The 24708-nt window shown below is 49.9% G+C and overlaps 1 protein-coding gene across 1 annotated transcript in view; it reads left to right on the top strand.

Moving 5' to 3' along the window:
• The window catches only part of SRRM3 (serine/arginine repetitive matrix 3), a 42051-nt gene extending 18138 nt beyond the window's left edge, over positions 1-23913 (top strand). The window contains exons 6-15 of the mRNA XM_066634737.1: positions 422-490; positions 1612-1647; positions 3360-3410; positions 3975-4079; positions 4476-4653; positions 15588-15590; positions 16996-17342; positions 18219-18434; positions 20802-20939; positions 23724-23913. Of these exons, the coding sequence (XP_066490834.1) occupies positions 422-490; positions 1612-1647; positions 3360-3410; positions 3975-4079; positions 4476-4653; positions 15588-15590; positions 16996-17342; positions 18219-18434; positions 20802-20939; positions 23724-23913 (1333 nt within the window). The remainder of the gene's footprint in view (positions 1-421; positions 491-1611; positions 1648-3359; positions 3411-3974; positions 4080-4475; positions 4654-15587; positions 15591-16995; positions 17343-18218; positions 18435-20801; positions 20940-23723) is intronic.
• The last annotated feature ends 795 nt before the right edge of the window (positions 23914-24708 follow it).

Raw genomic sequence — 24708 nt, 5'->3', positions numbered from 1 at the left:
ACTGTGAGATCCAGGAAGCTTTGGCCTGATCCAGCGGGGCTCTTCTCATGTTCTTATACAGAACGACATAGGAAGTCTAAAACGAATGACTAACACAGCACGAAACAACAAAGCCCCTCCCTCCCCCAGATAGCTTTAGGGAGCTGCTGCCTTCCCATCTGGCTCACCACACTGGGAAGTAGGCCGCTGGGTAAGATGGCCATCTGATCTGATCCACCACAGCCCTTCAGGAGTTCCAGACTGAACTGTGGGGCTGTGGATCTGAGAAAACGGGCAGGGCCGCTCCACCCCTGTCCCCCATTTCCAAAGTGCCCACCTCTGGCCTTTGTCAGTCCAAATGTTGGCTTAGCAAATGTTGATCAATCCTGTCTTGGCTGCCTGGCTTTCCCTCTCGGCTCAATTGTTTGTGTCTCCTTCACAGCGGGGACAGCTCTTCCCCAGTTCGGAAGGAGAAGAAGAAGAAGACAGGGAAAAAGCATAGAAGAGACAGGTAACCTGCTGTGGGGACCTCTGCCTTCTTTCTCAGCATTCCCAGATGTCTTGATTCACCATGACTGGGTGGTGGAGGCCAGAGCATGATGGCAACAGAGCATGATGGCACCCATGACTGGGTGGTGGAGGCCAGAGCATGATGGCAACAGAGCATGATGGCACCCATGACTGGGTGGTGGAGGCCAGAGTATGATGGCAACTCATTCTGCAATAGCAGCAGTGGGAGGGCAGAAATCTCCCCCCCCCCCAATGTCCACATTCTGATGCCTGGCACAATGCAACAGCTGTGAGCCAGGTGCCAGGAGCCCTGGGAAATGTCATTTCCCAGTTCCCACAGTAACACACCACCTCTGTTCCAGTCAGTGGAGTAGCTAGAGGGGGGTGCAAAGCACTTCGTTTTGCAGGGAGCCTCAAAGCGCCTTGCAAGCAGCCCTTCCCCCTCTGTTTTGCTCCCGCCATCTGGAATGGCTCTGAAGGAGGGAGGGGCAGCTTGCACACTGTGGTGAGACTCCCTGCAAAATTTAGTGCTTTGCACCCCCTTCTGCTACGCTACTGGGTGTCATGGAGTGAATTTTTGTGTGTGTGTTTTCAGTTATTTTATGGTTGTTTTGAAGTGTTTTGCTGTTAGCCACCTTGATTGCCTCCCTCACAGGAGAGGAAAACATAAGAGAAAGGAGCTTTAAACAAACAAAACAAAACATTGTCCCCATAGCCTATGGGGGGAAAGTGAAGAGGTGCCCCATGGGGACAAGAGATCATCCTTTCTCCCGGTGACCTTGGTCTTTCAGGATCAAGCCTGAGCATGCTTGTACATCCCCTGGCTGGTACTTCTTAGAGCTGATGAAATGTTGAGGACTGCCCTGTATATAGGCCACCTCCCAAGGTGCCACAGTGCGCTCACAAGGGCACCATGCAGCCTCTTCTTCCCAGCTCACTGGGCCAAGATCATACAAAATCTTGCACGACTGAATGAGATTTCATGTGATAGCACCACTGCTACAGGGCAGCATAGACAAAGGGTACCACAGCAGCGGTAAATGAGGGGTTAAAGACTGATCACTGGCATTGCAATCTGTGTCCCTCCTTCTCTTCATTCCCCTCTTGTTGGTTCCCCATCAGGTCTGCATCTGGATCTCGCAAGAAGAGGAGGCACAGGTGAGGCCAGAGTCCTCTTCTTCCTTCTCCACCACCCTGGTTTCTAGAATTGTTTTCCTGCTATCTTCCCCCACCCATCACTGGCCAGGCAGGCTTCGCACTGCGCTCTCGTGGCCAAAGCCCAGTGGCGTAGCTAATGAACGTGTAGCCCAGTGCCAAGCTCAAAATGTTGCCCCAGAAGTGATGTCACCACCGGAAGTGATGTCACACCTGGGCTTTTAAAAAGTGAAAATTGGGAGGGACCCATCTCCTCCCCCCAGCAGCTCGCCAGTCACTTTTTCTGCTGCCTCCCCCCAGTCAGTGGCATAGCTAAGGCAACTATCTACTACCTGGGGTCAAAGAAGATTTGTAGCCGCCGCCCCCCCAGACAAAATCAAATTTAATTAAGTAAATAAATGACAAGTGTGTCCCTGATCGGTTTGAGACACTGTGTTGGGGTGAAGAGGGATGGTTGTTCTCCCCCTGCTAAATATAAAAAGGGAACCACTTGAAAAAGTGGCTTTTTACCCAATTAGCAGGGGTAACTGTTTTATGATACATGAAATAAGAGCTGACTCATATTAACACCTTATTGATTTCATGCTGTATCATAATAACATGTCATTGCAACACATCAATAACATAATATTTCATTGGCTCTCAGAACAATCAATCCTATAAGTCAGAAGAGTTAAGAAAATCGTTTAAAAAAAATCCAATTTTTGTTCCATAAGGCAGTTGTGTTTTCATTTTCTGGTTAATTGGCCATAACTTTTAATAGAACACAGCTATTCCAATGCAGTTTGTTTCATTGCATTCTGCATTAAATTACCTTTCCAATGATTTATAACATGATGGTATTATTCATACATACCAAGATTTTTACAATTTTGATCACTAGTGTCAAGCTCAACTTGTTGCCCCCCTAAAGCTTGATACCAGGTGAAACTGCTACCCCCTGCACCCCCTTAGCTATGCCACTGCCGAAGCCCACATTTCTTTGCTTTCCTTCATTAACCTCATTTCCTTGATAAACTCACAGTGGCCTGAAGCAGTCAAACATGTGCTGTAAAATTTTAAAAAGCCGCACAACACTGTGAAAGCAGCACAATAAACAGCACATCACCCAGCAGCCGGGGATGGGGAGGGCTGTGGAATGGGAACATACAATCCAGGGGTATTAGTGGAAATATAACATCTGCGTGCGCTCCGAAAATGGCCAGGTTGGAGCACCAGTCCTTTGCAGAACCTCCAGGTGCTGTTGTTTTTGGTCTTATCCCTGGCAAACCTGAGTGGGAGGTTCAAACCCTAGTTGGAGAAAACCCTGAGACCTAGCAGATGGGTGAGCCAATCCTTCCATGTGTGTGGTGTGCCACCGGTGGCCATTTTGAGTCTGGTGCCACAAACAGCACTGGTGCCAGAGGCCCACTGCCGGCTACCTCTAGCAGCAAAGGTAAGCCAACGGTGGCAGCGGGAAAAGGTGGGGGTGGGAAAATTTGGTCAGAGAGGGGGAGGAATGGGGAGCCCCTCCAAAGGATACAGCGCATTCTCTATTGTCACGTCTGCATCAGTGGAGGGGGGCATTTAATTAGGACTGAGCTGAAAGGGAGGCCACTCCAGCGAAGATGTTCTGGAAAGTTCCAGAAGGTTCTAGAAGATGCACCACACTCATGAGGCTGGTGCTGCCCTCTCTCTCTCCTTCTCTGTGTGTTCAGTTTTCTGCTGTCTCATAGGTCCAGAAGTCCCAAGAGCAGAAGGAAAGAGAAAAACAAAGACCGAAAAAGGTGAGGCTCCCATCGCCAGCTCAACACGCTGGGAGCGTCTGGTGGGTCTTTTGTGACAAACAGCAGCGCAAGTCAGGAGGGGCAGCCTGAGCTCCGGTGGGCCCCAATGCTGAAGTAGGATATTGGTGGTTAGGAAAAAAAAATATGGAGTGACGTCATCCACCTGCTGGAGAGGGAGGGACCTGGGATGGGGCTTCTGGAGCTGGTGGCTGCTCAAGTTCAGGACCAAACCGGATGTAATCATCTTTTTTGTAAAGGAAGCAGCGGGGCAGGGGATAATTTAGGCAGAAGCTGCTAAACAGGGCATCCCTCTGCCCCTGCACTGTTTCCCCATCTTACACCACATGCCTCAGAGAAGATATAGACCATTCAGATAACCTCCTAGTTAATTCATAAGATCAGGAGGGGAGCACAGCCTGCAGGTGGAGAGGGGTCAGAATCCTGGACAGAAGGTGGCTGCAAAGTCATTTAATGGGAGGATCCCACCCCTCCCCAGTTCCAGGCTGCCTGGGCACGGGTGCCTGGCCAGTCACCTCAATGCCCCCACTTCTCATTCTCCTCCAGGTCGCACAGCGGGTCGTCCACCCGTCGGTCCCACCGGCACAGCAGCTGCAGCTCCCAGAGTGCCTCTCTCTCCTCGGATTACAGTGACTGCAAATCAACCAGCAGGTGGGGTGCGCTTGCGCCTGCTTTGGCCTCGGGTTCAGGAAGAGGCTTAGTAGGGAGAGGGGATGCGGCTAGGAGGGGCAGATTCAGAACATGAGGAGAGCCTGCTGGATCAGACCAAAGTTGAGGCCCAGCTAGTCCAACCTCTCATTTCTCCCAGTGGCCAGCCAGATAGACAGGCTCTGGATGTGGAGGTTCCATGTGGACATCATGGCCAACACCCATTGGTAGACCTCTCTCCTCTCGGGCAAGCAGGTGTGGGTAGGAGCTTGGACAATAGTGGAGTGGAGGCAGAGCCTTGCAAACCAGGGGGTGGGATCAAGACAGGGCACTTTGTCCCAGAGGAACATGGTCTTCTGGAAGGTGGGCATCCATCACCCATTGCTCTGCCCTCTGCAGACTCAGCCCCAAGTACAGAGAGGATGGCCAGAAGGCCAGCAGCCACCGATCCAGCCGGAGCCCATCCTCCTCTTGTACCCGCCACAGTCGGTCGGCCACTCCTCATCAAAACGGGCACAAAGGAAGCACCCACAATGGCCGCCACAGCCACGGTGTCCAATCGGAGAAACAGCAGGAGGTATGGATGCTCCTGTTCTTACCATGGTTCGCTCCTATCCAGACCTTCCTTCCTGGAACTAACTGACCCTTCCTCACACTCCCCCTACCCACTTTTTAGACATTTTGGTCAAGGCAGAACCAATGATAATGGTTCTGCATCTGTGCAATGAGGCAGGGATGGGAGTGGGCGTTCCTTGGCCTGTCCTCCCTCCCTCCCCCTCTCTTTCTCTCTGCCTCTCATCCCAGCCCAAGAGGAAACTTGCTGGCAATATCTGGGCAACTCCAGATGAATTCTCAAGGCAGAGAGGGAAATACAGAATCCATGGGGAGAGAGCAGCACTTGGGGGAGGCCATTTCTTGCCATTCAAATGCTCATAGCAAACATCTTTAATACGGTGGGTTGGGGGGGGGAATGAAAGGTTTAGCAAAAGCTTCCTTCTACCTTTTCCACCACATTTCATTACCTGACCCATAGTTCAAGGGGCAGCAGTGTTCAGATGTCTGCTGATGTTGGATGCAAGTTTTAAAAAAAAATCCCCGTAAGTTAGCAGTGTGGCTAAGCAAGGCTCGAGTTGGGGTTGGTTCTGCCTGGAGTTATCCAGCACTGGTGAGCAGCTTTCAGGTTCTGGAGACCCTGAGTGAGTGTGTGTGTGTGTGTGTGTGTGTGTGAGAGAGAGAGAGAGAGAGAGAGAGAGAGAGAGAGAGATGGGTTTCAGGACCTGAAACAGCTCCCAACTGAGGCAGACGTTGCTATGTACAAGGTCAAAAGTTCTCATGAAATAACTTATGTCTGGTTTAATGGTGGGGGGCTATCAGACAAAATATCCCCCAAATTGCACCCAACTCACCTTGTTTCACTCCCCCGAAAAGTGTGGGTGCTGTCGCCCCCGCTTGGGCTCAGCTTCACTCCTGCCCCCAAATGTCATTTTCTGCTCCCTGAAATTGTGCTGAAATTGCCCTCTAACGCCTTTGAATAGGATGGTGGGAATGCAGGGTGGGAGCACTTCCTGCCTGTCCTAGCTTCCTGTCTAGACCAAGCCAGAGGCAGCTGGGACCGTCTACATATTGGTTAGGGAGCCGTGGAGTCCATCCTTTGGGCCCTGAGACTAGGGACAGTTGGCCTGGAGGAACCTGGACGTTCTCTCTGTATACAGGCAGCCTTCTTGAACCCTTTTCCCATCTCCTGGTCCTCCGGTCACCTCCCAAGGCCTCATAGCCTGGAAAATCAGTGCCCTCAGAATGGCATGTGTCACCACTAAGATGTCACTAGAGCCCCCCCTCTCCATAGCTTCTCTGTTCTTTTTTTTCTTTTTCTTTTGCAGTTGTAACCTCCCACCCCATCTCCTTATTGAAAATCTACATCTGTATTTTTATTTTTCTTATTATCTTAATAGCGTTTCCCCCCCTTCTTTTTCCATATCACAACCCCCCTCCCAGCAATTTTTCTCCCCCTCCCCATCTCCATTTTTGTAAAATCTTCCCCGGGATGAAAAGAAAAATGGTGTTAATGACTTAATGTTCAAGCTGCAGTTCTATACATGCTTTCCTAGGAGTAAGACCCATTAAACACAATGGGAGTTACTTCTGGGTAGACATGCATAGGCGTGTGCTGCAAGCCAGTGCTTGCCAAACCTTACGGTGGAGAAGAAGGCTTCTGTGCCATGATATGTCAGTCAGTAAAATGATGACAGTTAAACCTGCGAGCCCAGCACTGAGGTTGCCCACTGTGTCTCTGCCTGATGCAAGGCTCTGGTGTGGTCAATCAGCTTCCGCTGTGGTAGGCATATAATTCTGCTTCGTCTTAGCATCCCATGGGACTGGATCATTAAATCACTCCTGATGCAGAGATGTGGCAGGATCGCCTTTGCAGAGGAAGGCAGGTCCCATGTCTCTGTATGAGTCACTGCTGTGGGCTTGCCTTTTTCCAGCCAGCCTTGATCCTGGGCTGGTGATTCCGTCCTGTCTCTGTATTGCATGTGGCTGGACCATTCACTCGCTTCTGATGAGTGACGCAGGAAGGTTACCTGCCCTCAGAGGAGTCTCGCTAGAACAGTGACTCACACCCAATCCAGGAGGCGAACTTCTCTGAGTGCAGGTGTCTTACTCTTCGGTGCCTTAAAACTCCATCTTTTCAGGCCTGCAAAGAATGTGTCTCAGTTTTCTGAAGTTTGGGGAAACTCTGGTTTGAATAGCCACAACTTTTGCAGTTCCAAAGATGACAAAAGAATCCTGCTGTTCTCCCCGGTTTTCTTCTGTCCTCCCCAAAGACAAGATTTTTTTAAAAAAAAAACAAACAAAAAACAGACTTTCCTTTTGTTAACACTTGTGGCCAGTGCTCTTCTATGAGAGATTTTTTTTTTAATTCCAATCTGTGTTTTTCTTTAGCCTCCCGTTCGAAATGCGGTAATATGATATATTCCATTTCTTGCTCGGTAGAAGCAGGGAGAAGGGTGGTGGGCGACGGTCAATGGGACATGCCTTTTGGACACCCCCCCCCCCAATTTCTTTCCAACTTCTTACCTTTTGTAATGTACAGAAATGCAAACTATATCTTTCTCTTTTTTTTCTTTTCTGTTGTTGTCATGTGGGTTTAGAATATCTATATTTTATTTCTCCTTCCTTTTTTGGTTTTTTTTTTTTTGTATGTGTTTTAATGTGGGACGCTCTCAGCCACTTAAGAAATGCACAGGCATCTTTCTTTAATTCTTTCAAACTGTTGAACTTTGTTGTCCGTTTAGTTTTCACATTTAAAAGGGAAGACAACTGTGCAGATTTTTTAAAGAAAGGGGGGAAACAGACTTCTGTTTGGCTGTGAACATTCTGACTTTTACAGACTGAATTACTGCATTTTGCTGTTCCATTATTTCACTTGTGGAAGGTTGGAATGGCGAGGGGGGAAAAATAAAATAAATTTCTTTCAAAGAAGTAATAAAATAATCGCACAACCGAGATACTGGAATTGTTCAGCTGATTAATCAGAACAAAACTCTGAGATCAGCTAAGCTGCAGATTTTTAAAAAATTTCTTGCTAAGTGCCATTTCAGAAGAGGTATTCTGTCCTGAGTGAGAGAAAATGGGGAATGACAAAGATGACACCTGCTGTGATGTATGAACACATAAACAGATTGGGATTGCATTGGGGGGGGGGGGCTTCTAATTGATTAAATAGACAGATGAAGCTACACACATTCCAGGGACAGTCCGTGGGGAAGTGTATGTGATTCAGCAGCTGTGGGAGTGGGCTTCTGGCATCCAGGGTGCTGGATGGCTAAAGAAGGCCTGTGGGACTTGCTCCACCAAATACTGTAGCGGGGGGGAGCAGCGTGATAAGTGAGCTCCTGCCATCACTGCCCCAATGGCTCCAACAGTGAGTGGGGAGGGGCCACTTACATGCACCCACATGGATCTTGAGTCTCACATCTTCCCCAGCGGCAAGTGATGGTACTATTTGGCTCTGAAAAACATAAAAGGCCAAAGGTGAGGCCCATCTAGTCCATCCCCTTTTTCTGTGCTAGGAGGCCCATAAACAGGCCATGAAGGCAAATAATCCTGCTATTGCTACGCAGCAGTATTTTCTGGTAGACTGCCTCTGAACCTTGGAGGCTCCATTTAGCTGTCATGATCAATAGCCACTGATACACCTGTCCCCTGTATGATATGACTGCATGAAGCAGGAGAGAGATGGGGAGAGCCTAGGACTTGACAAAGGAATTGCAGGATAGGGTGGAAGAGGCTTCTGCCATTAGGACTAGGAGGGAGGAGCCTGACCGAGATCATCATGATCCCAGGTAGCTTGTGGATCATAGAATACTGTATTTCATATAGGAAATTGGCACATCTGATGGACGTACAACTGATGTGCTGAAATTTTGAAGGCGTGGAGGGATTTCCTTAAGAGGTTCACCGCCAAGACAATCCTATTCTCCTTGGGAATCAGACTGAGACACAAATATAGCTTTTTTTTCCCTGCTGGGGAACCTGAAATAGTTTTGCAACTCAAGTTGACTTCCCTTTTAAACCATTTCAATTATCATTTCATCTTTTCATGCCAATTGGCTTCCTTTATTATTCTCTCTCTCTCTCTCTCTCTCTCTCTCTCTCTCTCTCTCTCTCTCTCTCTCTGACCTTCTTTCTCTCTGTCTCTTTCGCTCTCTTTCTGTGTCTCTCTCATGTGCACACTATACAACTCCCCCCCCGTTTGATGGGGCCACTCCTAGTCTATCCCAATACAAACAGAACCTCCAATCTTGACATTTTCTGCCTCCATCTGCTGCTTCTCTTGCATGCTCTTTGGGACTTTTTTCCTTTAAAAACTTTAAATGTTACATTGAAAGTTTTTTTTTTTTAATTTTATTTTATTTTCCAAGGGCTGCCGCTATTTAGACAACTGGTGAAAAGAAAATATATCTATTTTTTTAAAAAATGGCTGCCTCGATTGACCAAGGCAAAACTGAATTGAAAAGAAACACAAAGCAAAAAAAAAAAGTTTATTAGCAAAAAGGGTCTGAAGCAAATTACTAAAGAGTCATTGTCTTTTTCCCATTCTGCCCTCCAAATGTGGAGATTATTGTTTTGTTTTTTTTATTGCATTCCCGACCAAACAGAAGGTAGGTATTGTCTCCCTACGCACGTTCACTTCTACAGATCAGCCTGTTGAAAAGCACCGTAGTTTGATTAAATGTTATTTTTCTACCTTTCTATCTCTCTCGCTCTTTCTCTCTCTCTCTCTCTCTCTTTCTCCCTCTTTCTCTCTCCTGACGCTTGTCTCTTTTTGGTGGCTCTGTACAATTTTTATTGTAATTTTTTTACAATTAGCTACAAAGTCATGCTTCTCAGTCTTCTTTATTTTCCCCCCATGTAATTTTTTTTTCTTTTCAAAAGACTTCCTTGTTCTGTTGTTAGAATGCATTTCTGTGTGTTTTTCCAGCTCCTTGATTTCGTGTTTGTTTCCATAAATGGTACGGTTATGTCTAGCTGATTTGATTTTTTTCCTCTGTGTGGTTTTAGTATTCTTATCTTTTAATGTCACTGGCTAATGAAACAAGCCCCCTTAATTATAACCGATGGAGAATAATTCAGCAAAGGACTGTCCATTTGATTAAAACTCCCACTTTGGTTTGGTGTGGGTTTGATAGTTACTGTACTCATTTTACTGAAGGTGTGGAAAAAATTATTTCAGCCAGAGTTGTCACTGAATATTTCTTGAAAGATATTGATTTGAGGGATTGTGGTTGGGCCAAAGAGCCAAGGAATGTCAAGGGAAACAGGAAGGGGTTTTAGCATAAGAGATCTCCCAGCCAGGAGAGCCCCTCCCTCTCCCCACGGAATTCACCATCAAGTTTTGCTTACACCAAGATCTGGGACTCCCCTGAAGACTCCTATTCAGGCAAAACACTGGAGGAGACTTTCAAGGGGCTCCATAAACCGAAGCAGGGTTTCCCTCCCAAGGGCCCCAAGATAATTGCTAGTGGACAATAAAAGACAAAGGATCTAAATAAGCAAGCTGTAAAAGTGCCCATCCACAGAGGAAGCTCCTCAACGTCTCTGTATGAGTCAGTGCTCTCCTTCCAGTCCGCCTCTGCTGAGGTCCTTCTTCTTGATCTTTTCTGTCTACTGACTTAAGAGAAACTATCCACTGCACTTCTCCAAGAGTCCTTGCTCTGGCTTGGCCTCCTTCTCTTCTGGGGAGTCATTGGTTTGGTGCCTGCATCAAGTATAATTGGATTAGCCCTGCCGTCATGCAGAGATGCAGCATATTTGACCAGCACTTGGAGAAGAAATGGCCAGAGCATTGACTCATGGGAATATAGTCAGGTCAGGGAAGACAGCAGAGCAATGGTAGACTGTGCTCCTGACCATGTTCACTAAAACATCTGTAGGATGCCTCTGATGTAAAGTGGTTGGGGTGGGACCTCCTGCTACAGATGTTCTACTGCTTGTGTGTTGCTAGAGGTGGAGCCTGTTCCCCCTCATGTGCATTTATTATACTTTAATGAGCACCTGAAAAGGGTTTGATTTTTGTCCTATTGATTGGCATGAGCAAATCCCTATTTTCCCATATTCTGATGGGATTCCAAGCAATTTCAGCTTGAATACATAGAGAGTTCCTGTGGGATTTTGGACCACATTCAACAGACTTAGCCCTTCCTGATGTTTTGCCCTTGAATATGTAGGGCTGTAGCGTAGATGGAGGGGCGGGGAGCCTCACAGCGGTGTTCAAGTGGCCTCCCCCTTTGGAGCCATTCTGGGCGGTGGGAGCAAGACAGGTATACACCTCCATCTTGCTTCCACCCCCCAGAATGACTCTGAAGGTGAGGGGAGGAACCGTTTTCACACTGCGGTGGGGTTCCCTGCAAAATCTCCCTCCCTCCAGCTATGCCACTAATGTAGGGCATTATCAAAGGACTAAAATAAGACACCTAAAATAATGAAATTACTAGGAGCAGAGATGTAAAATGCTACACTAGAGTAAGGCAGACCTAAAAGAAAACTTCCCACAGCTAAGATTCACTCGTACAACAAGACTGGGCAATTCAAGTTTAAAATCCTGACTTCTGAAAAGCCCACTCAGGGGAGTCGTGTCCATTTAGATGCATTATATCAGCCCACATGATCGCTCCATTTTCTAAGGAAATCACTGAAAACCAGGTCTCTGCCCAACTCACGATTGGCTCTCGACAAGAATTCTTTGAGTGTTGTCTACAGCTTTGCATGTGGTCTTCTCCGTAGCATGTTTTCCCTCGCTGTAGAGTGATAGGGGAAACTGGCCACCCAGAGTTTCAAGTTTTCCCCATAACAGACCCCAAAGACCATCCCCCTTATTGTGCTTTTCTGCCATTTTGTCCCATTTTTGACTGAGACCAAGGCAAGTCCCTCTTCCAGGTGAGGCAGGCATTCATCCAAGTATCTAGTTGGCATGACCTGTGGGGTTAAACATCTTCTTGGTCCTGGAGTTTGGGCTGAAGTCCAAGAATCCTGGGTGCTTTCAGGGCCCAGATAACGGAGACTCATGTCAACCTTCAGACTGCAAAACAGAGCCAAAAATGACCCAAATGACCCGAGGTATCCACGAGGCCCCCAATCCTCAGCATAGCTCTGTTTCTAGCACCCCAGGAAGTTTATGAACTTCGTGCACCCTTTTGGGGGCACAGTAGATCTAGCCATGTCCTTCCAGGTACAGACTGGACTTTCCCTACAATCCTGCCTCATTCTACTTATCAGAGCGGGAGGTCAGTGATGAAGAAGGGTGAGTTCCAGCCTGGGGGGACGCAGGGTTCAGGGAGGCCTTCGGTGCTCCTCCCAGGGTGCCCAGGACAGCTGGCCATCACTTCCCTGTGCCCCTCCTGGCACAGATGAGGCCCTCTCTGCTGCCCTGCTGTCAACCACTCAAACCATAAAGGGAAACAAGCAAATGACCAGAGGCCGTTTCTGAAATTTTCACTGAGATGTTTTGGTCTCCGCTTACCTTATTACACAACTATAATTCAAATGAATCCTTGGGAGCACGGTGAGTCCAGTCTTAAAACGATCACCATGGCCCCCAGCATTCTTTGTTGTTCTTGTGTATCCCTGACAATTTGGGATCCATGGGACCCATCCCCTCTGGGTCCTCAAGGTCCTCTCTGGGAGCCAGGGTCACAGCTAGGAGCAGACGGAATTGGCGCAACAGTTCAACCTGAGTTCCAGAAGTGGTCTCAGAGTGGCCTGTGGTTGGGTGGGAGGGAAGGGGATTGGCACTCACCTGGTTCTTTTCCTCCTGGGAGCAACCTCACAGGGCTGGCGTGTTGACCTTCCCTCTCAGCAGGAGATAGCCAAAAGCCCTCAACCTCCTGCTCTTCAGCCACCTTGCCTGCTCATTGGCCAAGGCTTCTAAAGCCCTCGCTGCAGGAAACACAGGCTCCCTCCACTCCCGACTTTCCTGGGCAGCCCAGATGTCGCATCCTGGTCCCTGGTCATGTCTTCCCAAGGGAAGGAATGTTGGAGTCAATGACACCAGTAGGAAAGTGGGGGTGCATGCACTGCATGTAGGACCCCAGAGCCGACCCTCCCTGCACCCTGTGCCTCCCCAGTGTGAATCAGACCCCCTTTCACTACCGCCCCACAATGCCAAACAGTACCTGTAGTTTAAAGGGGCTCTAGTTTAAGGTTTCTCACTGCCCGAGACCCTGGTGATCATGTCGTTAGTTAGCTTGGTGGTGGGAATGTTAACATTTTAGACCAAAGTACTGATTTGCTTTTGTTTTCTCATTCATGCTGAAGCCTCCATAGGGTGTCTCGCTGGTAGGTATATGTATCTCTAGAAAGATTGCTAACTCTCTTCAGACGTAGTTGGGCATGCTGTGAATGGGTGACTGGCCACTAAGCAGGCCTGGCCAAGCCCCCCTTGGGCTGTCACAGGGTGGAGTAACAGAAATTTTTACACCTACCAAACTGTGGTCCGTGGTCCAGGCCGAGAGAAAAAATTTTTTTTTTTAAATTGCAGCTTGTGCAATTTGAAGGCAAATCTTGAGATTGAAACAGTTTGGGTACATTTTGTGTGGGCTGATAGAATTCAGGTGCTGTGCATTTTGTTGGGTTCCTGGGAGGGGCAGGAAAATTCAGGGGGAAGGGAGGTGCCCCCCACCTGCTCAGCCTGCAGCAGACATCCCAGTCCATCCCTGAGGCTGCGGTTCTACCTTTTTCAACCGTGCTCACTCTTTCCACAGTCCAGATTTTTGTCTATATTTTCTGGAACCTGGCAAGCAAATCACAGTCCCAATTTCCCTTTGGGGGTGGACACCTACTAAAACTGGTGTTGCTGTTCACGGGAAGTTAAATTATTGAATATGACAGGTGCTGGGGGGGGATCTTTTCTAGTATGCATGGATGGAAATAGATATGCATGAACAATGAGACTTGGTGGAGTTTGGCCTGCAATGTTTCATATGGTGGCCGGAGAGATCCGTTTTTAAGCTTCATCCCTCCACCCCAGCTACAGCCACCTACAGCAGACAGAGTCTTTAGCAATGCTGAACCAAGGAGGGAAGTATAGGCAGCGACCCCTGGGTGTGTCAATCAGGGTGTTACAACCACACCATATTCCTGGGTTCACCTGTGAAATATTGGAGGTGTACAGTTCCGTGTGTCTGTTAACTATTGGGCATCACAAGGGAAAGACAGATGGCTGAAAGTATGAAAGAAAGAGTGAGTTTTCCCCTGCCCCCAAAAAGGAAAAATATAGTGGATCTAAAAGCACTGTTGCAAAACCCCTTGTTAAGAACATTTAACTTTTACACTGGGTATAAATTATGGAAATTGAATTGTGATATGTTTGTTGATTTTCCACACTGAACAGTGGTATCCTCTCTATGGCTGGAAGTAAATTCCACTGTATTCACTTTCTAATCACTTCCTAAAACCCTGTGAGCCAGTGGCCATTGCTAACACTTGCAGCAGTGAGTTCCATAAGCTCATTCTGCAATGTGAGAAGACTGACTGTGACTGACAGTAAAGCTTTCATTGGATGGCCCTCAGACAGCTGTAGAATTATACAGAGAGAGAAACAGTGATCTCTCTCGATCTCTCTCTGCATTTTATCAAATCCATTTGGCTCAAGCATCAATGGCCAAGATCATTCATGAGGGGGGAATCCTAGGGGAGGATTCTGCCCACAGGGCAGACTGGACCCCATTGGCTCACTGCCGTTGTGGAAATCATCAAGGAGTCATTGGAGCATCATCTCCTCTGATGATGAGTCACAGCTGGGTGGTTCTGAGATCATCTCTAACTCCCTGCTTCCACTACTTTGCAAACAATTTCATTTTGGAATCACAAAAATGTCCTAAGAGAAAGAGAAAGGCTTCCTAAAAATGCACTGACTGTGTCTGTGGGAAGGGGCCATAGCTGAGTGGCCCCTGCCTGGAATGGCTCCAAAGGAGAGGGGGAGAAGCTGCTTGCATGCCAGGATAAGGCTTCCTGCAAAACTTAGTGGTTTGCACGCACGCACACACACACACACACACACACACACACACACACAGAGACCCCGCAATGCCAGTGTTTGGGTGTTTTATAGTTCTTTTTTTTCAAAAAGTGAGGGGGGGTCTCCAGCCTGATTGCTGTCAATCCTGCATGGAATACTTTTGCTATTAAACTGTGCTGTGGATGCACATTCATCCCGGAGTGGGGGAGATCTACACTTCAGGTGCTCTCAGGCCTAGTCTACACTTGCCACAGAAGGAGGTGGTAGGCCGCAGGTAGAAGTGGTTGGATGAGTTGCCTCCAAGCTGTAGGTGGGGGCTCTACATTTTACACCAACAAAACACTCCATTCAAGTGGAAATCTAGGACACAATCTTTCTTCCTTGCCATAAGAGGTTTTTTTTTTTTAAACTTACTTTTCACAGAGGAGCACCTTACAAAATAGCATCTCCCACCTGCAACCTGAAAGAGTACCTAATTTTGTTTCAGGCCTCATTTAGCAGTCATTGCCTCTCCCCAAAGGTCTTGGGAACTGCCTGTTCTGTCCAGAGAGGGATCTCTGGCAAAGAATCCAGCATAGGTCAGCAGAACGCTTCCAGCTTCCAGAACGCTTTGGGGGAAGCTGCTGTACTTACACTATATTAAGCCAATATGAGTTTGTAGTGTAGATATGGTGATTGTTCCTTCTGCTGCCAGTGCCCTGATGTTTCTCCTATAGTGAGGGTCTTGACTGCTGAGGTAGCACAAGATCCACGTCAATGCTCTTCTGCATCATGAAAACAAGTCCATCGATAGATCATCTTATTCTCTGGTGGGCGTCTCCTGCAGACCGTTCACAGCTAGGGAATTTGGATTGGGATAAGAGGAAGGGAAGAATGCTACTGGTTTTCATACCAACCTCCCAATATTCTCCAAGGATTGCCCAATTCAACTTCAGTCACTTGGGTCCCTTGGGTGAGGCTACGGAGCGGAGAGAGGGGAAGTGGAGGTTGAGCAGGTGACCTGGTGGGTCAGGGGCTGCACCTGGAGGTATCCGGTTGCTTAAGAGCAGTGGTGAAGCAGAGTCTTCTGGGCTCAGTGACAGTCCAGGACCTTCCAATTTGGGGGAGGGGCCAAGGCAACACCCAACTGGCAATGGGTGGAGCGTCGCAGAGTTGGTGGGTCTTTGGAAGAATGTGGAGGCTACTGGCTTTCCAGACTCCAGAACTGGATGATGAGATTGTTTGGGCAGTTGGAGGGCTAGTGCACCCACCTCCTCCATCAGACTCCATCAGACCTTGAAAGGCCCTTTAGGGGTCCTCCCTTTATGTGTTTGCATCCTGATGGGTTGGCAGACCTGCTTGGAGAGAGGACGCCCGTCTCTCTCTCTCTCTCTCCATCTCTCTCTCTCCTTCTCCCTGTTGTTCATTGCCAGGCCCTAGGAGACAAGGGTGGTTTCGTTTTTTTATTTCTCTCTCTTTCTCTCTCTCTCTCTCTCTCTCTCTTTCTCTTACTCTTTCTTTCTCTCTCTCTCTATCTCTCTCTCTCTTGCATTTTTGTCAATCTAACGATGAACTTACATTGCCCCGCTTTTCCCTTCTCTTCATACCTTACCTACTAAAGGAGGAAATGCCACTTTCTTGGTAAGTGGATGTTAACCAGGAGGGACTTAAAAAAAAAAAATATGGCAATTTAACAAAAAAAGAAATAAGATGAAATGAAAAGAAAAAGAGAGTAGAAGGTGATGGAGACTCTGCACAAGTTGGAAACCCAGGAAGAGTTCAGAGACATTTATTTTTTTCAGTACTGATGACATTTGTGGAGTTTTGTTTTTACTTCAGATTTCAGTTCTCCTCTGTCCCAGCCCACATTCTCCCCCCGCCCCCCACCTCCTCATTGCCACCCGCCACCTGCCCAGCCTTTTCCATTCCTGGATCCGCTCTCCCCCAAGATCCCCACCTCCCCCCAACCCTCCTTTCAGATCCCTCTTCCATTCCACAACAACGCCCCTGCCCATCGAGACCCCCTCCCCTTTTCTCTTTCATTTGTTGTCCAGTTTTAATTTAAGTATCATACGGGTATTTAAAAAAAAATACCATAGACTTTAATTTTCCCTCTGTGGTTTTTTTTTTAAGTTGGTTTCCTGTTTGAACTCTCCTTCCCCGTTTCCATTTTGGTTTTGGTTTTTTCTTTTCTGTTCTGCATGCCAGAAAGTTGCATGACCTGCGTTGTTTAAGGTCGAGAGGTTGAAGAGGGGCGCGAGGTGCAGAGTAGATCTGTGTAGCTTGCCTTATTCAATCATTGTGCCGTTGTGACTTGCAGCTTTCCTCGCTGGAGGAAGGGGTGTCTTTTGAAAACTTCTCCTCTCCTTCTTTCTGTTTTCTTCTCTCCTCCTCTCCCTCCTTGTTCTTTCTTTCCCCCAGCGGCTAGATTCAGCATCGCCCGTGACCAGGGTCCACATCAAGGCCGAAGCCCCTTCGCCCCACTCTAAAGATGGCCGGGGAGCCAGGCACGGCCCCAAGGCCCCCCGGCGGTCCTCATCGCTGGGCAGGTGCTCGGGAGGAGACAAGCATGTCCGCAGGCGCCACGCCAGATCCACATCCATGCACAAGCACAAAGGGCGTGGCTGGGCAAAGGCCTCTGCCCACAAAGACTCTCCACGCTCAGTCAGCCACACGGGCTACAGCAGCGACTCAGAGGGATCCACCAGCTCACACCCATACCACGCGGCCTCTGGGGCCGAGAAGAACCACGGGGTGCACCTCAAAACGTAAGGACCCAATGTGATGGGAGTGTGAAAGGCTGGGTCTCAGTGGTGGGCCACTTCCTTTGAGTACTGATGTCCCTGGTTCAATCCCCAGCAGAGCAGCATCTCCTGCCAGGGTGGGGAAAGACCCCTCTGTGCCTGAGCCCTCAGAGAGCTGCTGCCAGTCCATGTAGATAGTCCGGAGCCTGGCAGACTTCACAGAAGGCAATGTCATTCCTAGGAGGTGTGGAGATGACTCCTTCTCAACACAGAGCCTCCCATCTAACCTGGCTTCAGCCTTGCGGCTAGCCCACCCTTCAGGTGTTCAGGAACTCTTGCAGAATGAGCTGCATGCCAGGCTGTGAACCCACTGCCCACATGTTCCATTGCACACCTGCTTGCAGAATAAGCCTGTCAACTGCTGTGGCAACTAAATGGCACCCCCAAGTTCACAGGCTGACTAGGTAGACTGGGGAGGAACAGCGGGGTGACAGGGAACGCATCTAATTGGCCCCCTTTGGAAAAGGGTGATGGAGCTGGGAACCCTGTTGCCCATCCCAGCAGGGCTGGTCTCAGGCTTCTCAAAGTGGGATTAGACCATTGGATTATTGGAGGTTCTGTTCACCGATTGCTGACCCTGATGATGGGGGGGGGGCAACAGCAGAGATGGTCTTCATGTTCGGACTGGGCATTTTCCAGAGGCACTGCTGGAAACAGGAGGCTGGACTCGGTGGCTCTTGGAGGTTTCATCCAGCAGTACTAATTTCCTTACAGCCTGTCTAATCAGAAGTCAGCCCCATGGGGTACAGTGGGCTTACTCCCAAGAAAGACTGCATAGGCCTCAGGAGGCCCAGCTCAGGAGGCCCAGCGCCCCTAATCTTGACCCACTGCACCTTGCAGGGCAAAGGAGAGGCACCACCACAGAAGGCCGCGCAGCTCCTCCCCGGCCCTGACCAGACACTCCAGGCACAACCCGGAGCGCAGGAAGAGCCTCTCGCGCAGCAGCTCTTGGAGTTCCAGCCGGTCGCCATCCAAATCCCGGTCCCGATCCAGGGAGAAGAGATCAGCGCGCAGCAGGACCCGGTCAGGGTCGCAAAAGAAGAACACAGGCAGCAGGTGAGGCGCCCACAGCGCTTGCTGGTCCTCAGACTGCAAGTAGTTTAATCCGTCTGCAGCCCGGCAAAGACAGGGTCCTGCTGTGGGTTGGGGGAGCGTGACGCAGATGGCTGGTTTGCCAGAAGGGCCAGCCTTCGGAGCTGTGGGGCCCAATAGAAAACATTTTTGCTGAGCACCCTGCCCCCGTGCGACCCCCCTACTCACCAGGAAGAGCTGCGGCGGTGAAGCAGCCAGCAGTAGCATCCTTCCCAACTGCCTGGAGGGGCTGGTTTCAAGCCTATCGGACCCAGGGATGGGTGGGAGGGTTGTCCAGCAGCAGTGCTCCGCTCACCGCACTCTCCTTGTGTCGTCTTGGCAGCATCAGCTCTAGAGTGAGGTGCCAGCTGGGGCTGTGGGTGTTCCACTTGCTGCCTTAGCGCAAGGCCCCTCCAAGCGCCAAGCCCAGTTTGAGCAAATTGGTCAAGTTGCCCTCAAGCTGGTCCTGTTAGCTAGTTCAGCAGGCCGGGGCCCAGAAATGATCTTTAGGAGCGTCTAACACTCACTCCAAAGATAAGGTATTCGTTGTGATGTCCCTGACTTCCCCCCCCCCCAACTAGGATGAGCCATAGAAAACTCAGCCAGCGCTTTCTGGGCAAGTAGAGAAACGGTGGCACGTCCCTAATGACCAATCACACGTTTGATTTCATCCAGGTCCTGTCCGGTCCCCCACGGTTGTGGTGTATTCCTGATGCACATCAGTGGATCAAACACTACACAAAAAGGACTTTTGTGCACTTAATGTGTACGATCACCTCGTTCTTCAGTGGTGGTTAATCAATGAATGTTGCTAATGTTGACAACCTTCAGTCTCGAAAGACTCTGGTATCGCGCTCTGAATGGTGGTTCTGGAACAGCGTCTAGTGTGGCTGACAAGGCCAATTCGGGAGTGACAATCCCTTCCACACCGGGAGCAAGTGCAGTCTGTCCCTGGTCTGTCTCCCTGGCTGTGGGCCTTCCTTCTTTGCCTCATACTCATACCAATGCGTTTGTCACATACTTAGTATTTATGTCTCTTTTTTCTTCTTCTACTACATTAGCAACATCATGTCCAGGCTCCTCAGCATCATCAGATCTTTCCACAAGGACATGGTGCTGCTAATGTAGTAGAAGAAAAAAGACACAAGTACTGAGTATGTGAGAGCGGATTGAACAGTTCCTGTGCGTCCCTCCTTACAAAATGTGGAAGTGTTTTGTTTCAGGAGCAATGAAGGATTCCTGATGTAGAAAAGAGCTTAGCTGGTCTTGGAACTTGGCCTTGGTCTCAGCAGGTTTGGAAAATTGAATTTCCAAACTCCAAACCCAGCCGAGGAGGAGTTCGGAAGCACCCCTTTTTCGGAGAGGAGCTCCACTGTGTCTGGTCCCACCCTTCCAGCGTTCTCTTCCCAGTGTGTGTAGCTGTCATCCCTGCTGCCTCATTGCTCAGTAAATCTGGAAGGTACTTCTACTCAGGGGACAGAGAGAGAGAGAGAGAGAGACTGCCCCAGCATTTCTTGCAAACAGAGGGGTGCACTTGCGCAGGGCCCAGGCTGCAACCTTAGTACCCAGTCTGGAAAAAGGAGGTTCACTGTGGGGGATTTGTCCTTGCCTGTGTGCCCAGCAGGTCTCCTGGAAGGCTGATTCTGTCCTGCCTCACCTTTCCCCAGCTGGGTCAGCATTGCCTCTTTTGTCCCCAAGATGCTTTCTTTCCTCTTTGTGTGGCTTTGTGTGCCACTCCCCTCCTGGGGTGTTCCTCCTCCCAGCCACCCATCACCTCTGCTCAAGCAGCCCTTGCCTCTTCCCCCTCCCTGTTTGCCCCCTTCACTCCTCCTGCTCCAGCTCCCGTTCCTGTTTTCCTCTCAGCGTTCTCCATTCTCCTGGCCTCACTGCTTTATCCTTTCCAGCCCCTTCGCCGAGTCCTTCCCACTAGGGACGCAGCAGGCAGTAATACTGCCAGCACCATCTCTCCCTTCCCAGGAGTCTAAAACTGCCAACCCTGCAGTGAGGGGCCACTTGTGCTTCCAGGAGCAGGTCAGGAACCTGGAGAGGGCGGTGGATGCCATCGTGTCCCCCCCCCCAAATGGTGCTGGAACCCCAGAAGAGATCACCCAGGTGGTGCGGAGTCCATACAGTCAATGGGTGAACAGGGGGCGCCACTTCTTGGGAAACAGCATGTGGGGTGGGGCTGATCTGGATCAGACGCACACAAGGGTGCTATTGATGGAGGATCTAAACCTGCGATGACGCCATTACCACCGTGTAGAGCTTGACCTCTTGATCTGCCAGCTTGATCCCTCGCGTGCACGCGGACGTGCAACTAAAAGCCTGCTGTTTGGTTGTCTCTTCCTCTAGAGAGAAAGACAACGAGCTACGAACACGTCACAGTGACACGGAGCCAAACCGGGCCCGGCGTCGCTCCCGGAGCTACTCCCCTATCCGGAAGAGAAGACGCGACTCTCCCAGTTTCATGGAACCCAGAAGAATTACAAGGTAAACGTGAGGGTCTCCACTGCCTTTTAGCCCCACAGAAAATGATCTCACAATGAGGAGCCCAAAGGACCCTCTTTTGTGAACTTGTTGCTGTTTCTCAAGAGGGTGGACAACGAAGGTTCGTCTCAGGCCATTTTGGGCCACTGCTGAATTCTGCACTTTTCTCCCTCGGCTCTCCCCGGCACCAGGGAGGGATCTCCTCATTTTTCAAAGTCAGCATCACCGCACCTTGCCTCAGAAATCTGCAGTTTTTACATGCAGCCAGCCTGGCAACCTGATTTTGAAGGCTGAAAAAAAGAAGGGCTTCCAGATTTGGACAGGCCTTGGAAGTCAATGCTTATATTTGGGGTTTAGGGTATGCAGTGGCATAGCTAGAGGGGGTGCAGAGCACTAAGTTTGGCAGAGAACCTCACCGCAGGGTGAAAGCGGCCCCTCCTCCCCCCTTCGGAGCCATTCCTCCTTTCTTTTGTGCAATCTCTTATGCACCTAACTTTATCTCCTGCTCGTCCTCTGAGTTGCCCAAGATAATGTACATGGAATTTCTCCCCCCCCCCCCTTATCTACACAGTAAGCCTGTGAGGTAGGCTAGACGTTGAGATTGGTATGTAGGGGTGGCTGTTTCAAGTGCATCGCCAAGGCAGTCCTGAGATACATGGTCTGCTATGAGGTTACTCTAGGGCTGGAAGCCTGCGTTCGAGAGCCATGGCCTGCACATGGAAAAGATGTCCTCTCCAGCTGGTGAGAAAACTCTGCTCCAGTTAGAGCGCAATGTGGACCTACAACTGTTGTTGAGCATATGAGTTCCTGCCCAGTTTGGCGCACCCCTTGCCTCCTCTTCATAATCTTCGTCCTCCTCCTCCGTCATTAATGATGCAAACCTCTCCTTTTCCATCCCATCTCAAGGTTCCTCCCGGAGAAGCATCAAGCGGAGCCCATAGCTGCAGGGCCGGGTTACCATGGTAACCTTCCCTTCCATCAAGACTCTGCTGTGTCTCCTTGAATCCGGCGCTCTGTGAGGCCTTGTAGAGCTAAGCGGCGTCTCCGCCATTCCTCTCGCTTTCCCTTTCTCTGTCGGTCTCACTAACAATTTGCTCCACGACATCAGAGCCAGAGGTTGGGGTGGTCAGTGCATTTGGAGGGGCGTTGAGAAGGCTGGGCAATGCCTTCCCAGTGGGCTTCACCTCTCCCAAATCTTCACCATGCGCTGGCACACATCTCCTTCTCCTACCCTCTGCAGGGGGTGGCTGCACGTTGATTGTCCCAACATCAGGATGTTCAAACATCAAACAGCTAGATGCAGGCGTGAGGGGTGGAAGGATCCGTGGGAAAGCCAGCTCATTTCATAAGAAAATCCTCTCTATGAAGACACTCCCCCCCCCATTTCTCTAATAATGGAGGACACACAACATGCAACAAAAAATGTTTTCCCATTCAGAATGAAGCCAGGCAGCACGGAGCTGGCTCAGACCATCATGCCCAGTCAGTCTGTCCAGTCCCATGAGGGGGACGTGTACAACCAAGCCGCATGTGACCTCCCTGCCTTCTGGCCTGCTGTTCTATGGTCATGCGTGTGGAACAGGCCATCGGAACCACCCTTCTGATGTAATTAAGACACTACCGTCGAGCGGAGAAAGGTGGTTCGGACAGGTCCATTGGGCAGCAAGGCAGAGCAGGACACTACAGTCTCCAAAAGGGGGAGGAAGAGTGTGGGCATTCAGACCCCTCATTGTGTGGTGGGTGGGTGGGGCCTGTGAATGGCATTGTCCAAGCAAACCCACTGATTTGGGTGTGCGATGTTGTCGTGTAGTCCGCCCTGATTGGCTGTGTGACCCCATGATGCCATCTCTCTGGACTTCCTGGTTCCTGATTGACTGGACCATGTAACCAGCCAAAAGGAGCTCTCGCTCTCTTTTGAGAAAAGGGTGCATTTCTGTGGGAAGCAGCACCGGAGTCGGGTGGGGAGCTGCCTGGAGGGCACAGCCTGCTCTCTAACTAACCCCTAACTTCTGTTTTCCTGCAGCTTTAACTCCCCAGCGCTCAAGCCAAACACAAGCGTCATATTAACTCTTTCACACTCTGTTGTTTTAGCTGGCTAATCCAGGACTAACGATCCCAGGGGGAGGCAGCACCTTCAGCACTGAGGAACATGGCTGCATTTGGGAAGTTGCAAGCAACGGGGAGAGGCGCTCAGTATGAGCAGGTTACGACGGGCACTCCTGGAAAATGGACGTTTGGCAGGATGTGAACGAAGAGGCCTCAAAGTGGTCCTCTCCATCTTGAATGTTGTAACTCCTCATTGCTGGTGACTCACATCCAGTTAATTCAAGCAAAGTCCAGAATTGCACAAAAGAGTGGATCGGAGGCAGTGGCATAGCTAGAGGGGGTGCAGAGCATTAAGTTTTGCTGGAGACCTCACCGTGGCGTGCAAACGACCCCTCCCCCCCTTCAGAGCTATCAAAACGAAGGCAAATGTCAGAGAAAATTTGAGGCCGGTGGCTCTGTTTTGCGCTCCGCGTGCCTGGAATGGCTCAGAAGAGGCTACTTGCACGTCGCAGTGAAGCTCCCTGCGGAACTTAGTGCTTTGCACCCCCTTTAGCTATGCCATTGCTCAAGGGGTAGACACTCCCTTAAAGTTAAGGAGCAACAAGATGCCTCTGAACCCAGGAATGGGCTTTTAAGACCAAAATGGACCTCAGTGCTGAAAGTTGGCGCCCCTGAAACCAAATCCAGTGTGGGCCACGTGGTTGCTCCTGAATGCTCATGCCGTTTCTCTCTTGCTTCCAGTGCCCGCAAACGTCCGATCCCCTACTACCGGCCCAGCCCGTCCTCTTCCAGCTCGCTTAGCAGCTACTCCTACAGCCGCAGCCGCAGTCGCAGTTACGACAGCTACAGCAGCAGCCGCAGCCGGACGTGCAGCCAAAGCCGCAGCCCCAGCTACAACAGCCGCAGCAGCTCCGAGAGTGCCGGGTTTTGAGCTCCAAGCGCTCGGTGGCCGGAGCACGTTGGGGGGGGGCCAGCCCTCCAGCCCGGTCTCCCCACCCCAGGCATGCCCAACTTAATTTCTCCACCAGCACCAGTCTCTGTTCCTTTTCAGTCTCATCCAGAGTGGCCTCCTTGTGTCTCTGGAGATGCTGGATTCGTCCCACCGCTGAGGACCTGGTAGCTGCTCTGAGCTTGCCACCTGGGAATCAGGAAATCCATGAGTAGGACCCACATGGGGAGGAAACGCCAAGTCATCCGTTGCAATGGAGAATTATGGGGAGGGTGCAGAAGGCCAGAAGAGAAGCCAGCCAAAGGCCCATCTAGTCCAGCATCCTGGTTCCCACAGTAGTCCCCAGGTGCTGTTATGAAGTCCCTAAGCAGGAGACGAAGGCAAAACTCTTAATGAAAATGAGAAAAAGGACTCCTGGGATGGGTGAAGGAACATCTCGAGGTGTGCCCAAAAAGACCCTGGCGATCTGGCTGCTTGAGTCGGAGGGAGGCATGATGGACTGAGCTTGTTTTTTATTTAATCCAAGTTTGTACCAAGAAAAGGTGGGGAGGATCCTGTGGGGTGGGGGAGGGGGTTTGGGGTGAGCTGCACAGAGCAAAGGAACAAACTTCAGCCAGAAACTTGGGACTCCTGGAAAGAAAGAAAAGGGGAATCCTTGTTATTTAATGTATTTATTTTATGAACAAACAGCTCACAGAAGATACTTCCTCGGGCTTTTTAAAAATTGACTGGATGTATTTATTAATTTCAACTCCAGGCCGGAGAAACTCACGCTGC

The sequence above is a fragment of the Tiliqua scincoides genome, chromosome 8, assembly GCF_035046505.1.
Source record: "Tiliqua scincoides isolate rTilSci1 chromosome 8, rTilSci1.hap2, whole genome shotgun sequence".
Classification (NCBI taxonomy): Eukaryota; Metazoa; Chordata; class Lepidosauria; order Squamata; family Scincidae; genus Tiliqua; species Tiliqua scincoides.
The sequence above is the reverse complement of the archived record's forward strand: the minus strand, read 5'-3'. Positions and strand labels throughout refer to the sequence as shown.